Consider the following 4,425-nt stretch of genomic DNA (forward strand, 5'->3'; position numbering starts at 1 on the left):
TAATACAAGGATTTTTCTAATCCCTAATTAAATCTATGTACAAATAAAGCAATAGACATACATCTAAAAATAAAATTACCTTACTCTTTTTTCTCCTTCTTCTCCCTCCTCCCTTCTTCCTCTTTTCTATTTTCTATTTTCTATTCTCCTCTCTGCTTGTGCGGTCGCTCTCTGCTCACGCCTGGGCAACGAAATGAGATGAGTTCACTGAAGCAGACGCAGGGTGAGGGGTCACGGGGGGCATAGAGTTTTCGGTCACATGTTTGGCAAAAATTAATTTTTCGTATATGATTTGGTGACAATTAGTTTTCGTCCAAAAGTTTAGCAAAAATAGTCTCGAAACTGCTGCCAGAGACCTCTATCCTGTCGTTGGGGACACGTCACCTATTTTCGTCATGCTTTGAATTTTTTATTTTCGGTATTATTTCTGTAATATCTGTAAAAAAAAGTAGTATTAAAAAAATGCCGAGGTGCATCAACCTGCAAAATATCAATCTCAATTGAATTAAGGGCATGGAGAAACCAAAAGGAGAAATATTCATGGGGGATGGTCGTTATTGGAAATCCCGAGCAGCCCTTGTTCTTTGTGAACTGAATACCCATCACGCCAACACCGAAAATTTCTATAGAAATTCGTAGGGACGTAGGGAACATCGAAGCATCATCCTGCGAAATTTGAAACTCAGATTCATTCGGGAGAGGGAGAAGTAAAAACGAGAGATGATTCTGTGGGTGGTCGTTATTTGAAATAGCGACCGCCCAAATCACAATCAAATCACTTTCCCATGTTCTGAATATAGCACCAAAAATCTAGAAAAAAATTCTGGATATGGTTATTACATATGCTCATCATCATGCAAAGTTTCAAGATGGAACAGATTCTTTAGAGGGTGAAGCTAAAAAAGGAGAAATATCCATGGCATCATTTGCGGCAGAGAAAGACATGCGCGTTCCAGGCGGAGTAGCGTTAGACCATCTCCAACGATTTTCCTTCAGAGACCAAAATCCCTTCACGATGGGATTTTCGTTCCCTTCAGCGTTCCAACGGTTTCCCTTCACGGTTCCCGTCACGACGGGATTCCCAGAGTCATTCCCTTCAGAACGGGATTCTCTCTCCTTTCCATTCGCGATTCCCCTCGAGGGGAAGCTGTTAGAGATAAGAGGAAATAAAGGGAATGAGAACGGGGAAGAGAATCGGAAAGGAAACGAAATGAAGGGAATATGATTGGAGATGCTCTTAAGGGATATTGGTTGTTCGTAATGGAGTGGCAACATGCATTGGTGCGCTTGGCGGTGGTATAAGGCCATCTCCAGCAGATATCTTAAATTTTCATCCTCTAAAACACTATTATTACAGCATTCCCTATCACTATTACAGCATCCCTTATTTTTTTATCTCCAGCAGCTACTCTATTTTTTACCTTCAAATCCTCTTTTTCTCTCTCCGGACCTGCTGTCAGTCTCTGTAAACAGTATTGCTACAGTACTACTACAGTATTGCTACAGTACATCGGACCCACTGGCAGTCTATGTGAGCAGTGTTGCTACAGTAGCCCGCAAATTTGCAGTCCCAACTTCTCTCTGTAGTACTGTAGCAACACTGTAGCGTACTGTAGCACCGGATACCGATTCTACTGGAGTTGCTACAGTACGTGAACAGTGCACCGCAAAAACACTGTAGCGCCCGAATCTGCAAAATACCTCCTCTGCTGGAGATGGCCTAAGTAGGCGTCGGGGACGCGATCTGATCGGACGGATGCCGCGGCGTCGTGAGCGAGAATGCGCGAGCGGCGACGGCTTCGGGCGCTGCAGAGTAGCGGCCTCGTCGGTGCAGGGTGGCACGCGTCTTGACTCTCGACACGAGCAGCTGGTGCGCGAATGCAGACGAGGCAGGGACCCGGGTACTGGTAGCGGCGCGGCGTTCGGCGGGAAGCAATGGCGACGTGGGATGGACGACGTCCACGGGCGCAGCGCAGGCTAGCTACGTGAGGTGAGGAAGGCTGGCGCGGCGGCGTCGAGCAGGCCGGGCAGTGATCGGTGGCGCACTCGGGGCCGAGGTGAGATGGCTGAATGAGATACATACGCGTAGCGGCGATGATGCCGGCGCGGCGACCGGCATTAGAGTACAGGACTGCTGGAGCCGCTGGGCGATGGTAGTGCAGATCATTAGAGGCACGAACGACTACGTCGGTCACACTGGCCAGTGCGGCGGTAGGAAGGAGTATACTTGCCTTCATGGAAGCCCATCGTATCACCCAGTCCTCTCTCAGATACTGCCACCAGTAAAAATGATCCTAAGTGATTTTTTTTTTTAAATAGTGGGACTCATTTTCACGGTTTTTATTAGAGGTGGGATCGAGCGGGCCTCTGCGAGCCCGCCGAAAAACGAGAAAATCCCGTGCAAGCGCGAGCGCTCGAACCGCGGTTGACTCGGACGAGCGCTCCTTGCACCTGTCATTGCCAACCGAGCTACGGCTCGGATGCTCCTCAAGTGATTTCTACCATGGCTTGTTACCCTGATGACTACTGAGGAGTAGAAGCGGAAGAATCAAATACCCCAAAACATAAATTGGACCCAAATGACACAAAAGATAACATTAATTATACAGAAATCTATTTTCAGAGATCATAAACCTGGATGATAAGGTACAACAAATTAAAGAACCACTACTGTATCTACCTATTTTCTTATTATAAGGTGACATACATATACACACATTACTGCGCATGTACATCACACCTACACACCCGTATATACCCCTGTCATATATATATGGAAAATATCATATCCGATTTGTACTTAAAAAATCTGTCATTACGATTTTGGGTATAGGCATCATCCCGTTTTGGCTAGTTCTATTAAGAAGCAGCATTCCTAGATGAGAGAATTTGAACTTGCCAGGGAGAAATTCGATTCTTAGCCGCACACGTGGTACGGACGTTGATCCCAGCCGTTGATATGAGATAGAGGTAGTGACGCATCGGCGCGTCCCTGCCTACCACACCCACCCACCCCACCTCCCCTCTCTAAAAAATCCAGAGGCTTCGCCCCACCCCCCCTCTCGAGCGTTCGCCCGATTCCCCAATCCGACCAAACCCTAGAACCCATCGATTCGATCGGGAATTCGGCATGGCAATGTTGGATCCCACGGCCGTCGCGATCCCCAAGCTGGACGGCGGCGGCGGGGAGGACGAGTCGGTGGAGATCCGGGAGGTGTGGGCGGACAACATGGAGGAGGAGTTCGCGCTGATCCGCGACATCGTCGACGAGTTCCCGTTCGTCGCGATGGACACGGAGTTCCCCGGCATCGTCTGCCGCCCTGTCGGCGCCTTCCGCTCCCCCGCCGACTACAACTACGCTACCCTCAAGGCCAACGTCGACATGCTCCACCTCATCCAGCTCGGTCTCACCTTCTCCGGCCCGCGCGGCGAGCTGCCAGCCCTCGGCGCCGGACGCCGCCGCTGCGTCTGGCAGTTCAACTTCCGCGAGTTCGACGACGCGCGGGACATCTTCGCGTCCGACTCCATCGAGCTGCTCCGACGCAGCGGCATCGACTTCCGCCGCAACGCCGAGCGCGGTGTCGACGCGCGCCGCTTCGCCGAGCTCCTCATGTCCTCTGGCGTTGTGCTCAATGATTCCGTCTACTGGGTGACCTTCCACGCCGGATACGACTTCGGGTACCTGCTCAAGATCCTCACTTGCAACAACCTCCCAGACACTCAAGCCGGGTTCTTCAAGCTGATGAAGATATATTTCCCGACCGTGTACGACATCAAGCACCTCATGAAGTTCTGCAACAGCCTGCACGGCGGGCTGAACAAGCTCGCTGAGCTCCTCGATGTGGAGCGCGTCGGGGAGTCCCACCAGGCCGGGTCCGATAGCTTGGTCACGTCCAGCGCATTCTGGAAGCTCAGGGATTCATTCTTCGCCGGCTCGACGGAGAAATATGCGGGCGTTCTGTACGGGCTCAATGCCGAGAATGGTGTTAGTGCACATTGATGGATGGTACTCTCTTTGAATTTTAGCTTTGTGAATGGATTGATTTAGGACAGAAAAGGTGACTAGCGTGCAAGAGGGTATAAGAAAGACCAATTATGTATGTTAAGTTTGTCTCACTCAATCCACTTTGTTTGGATGCAGTGCCGATGTAGTGCCCTTGAATTACTCCCTGTTGAAATAGCTGTATCTGTTTCTGCTTCTACTTTTGCTCCCCAATTTCCTTTTCACCAGGCAAGATGATATACTGGATTAAATAAGTAGGGAAATGTCACCTTTAGGATCAGGAGATAACACTTGCATTGGCACACTCAGATTAAATACGTAGGGAAATGTCACCTTTAGGATTAGGAGATAACACTTGCATTGGCACACTCACATTAACACATGTAGTCCAATTTAATATTTTTATCCTCAAGGTAAGAGTA

At 49.4% G+C, this 4,425-nt stretch overlaps 1 protein-coding gene across 1 annotated transcript; it reads left to right on the forward strand.

The window, feature by feature from the left end:
• The first annotated feature begins 3,024 nt into the window (after positions 1 to 3,024).
• On the forward strand, positions 3,025 to 4,200 carry LOC133919993 (probable CCR4-associated factor 1 homolog 7). The gene has a single exon (XM_062364601.1). It carries the CDS (start codon positions 3,131 to 3,133, stop codon positions 3,998 to 4,000), a length of 870 nt encoding a protein of 289 aa, XP_062220585.1. The 5' UTR covers positions 3,025 to 3,130; the 3' UTR covers positions 4,001 to 4,200.
• Positions 4,201 to 4,425: the final 225 nt, after the last annotated feature.

This window comes from Phragmites australis, chromosome 5 (assembly GCF_958298935.1).
Source record: "Phragmites australis chromosome 5, lpPhrAust1.1, whole genome shotgun sequence".
NCBI classification, from domain to species: Eukaryota; Viridiplantae; Streptophyta; class Magnoliopsida; order Poales; family Poaceae; genus Phragmites; species Phragmites australis.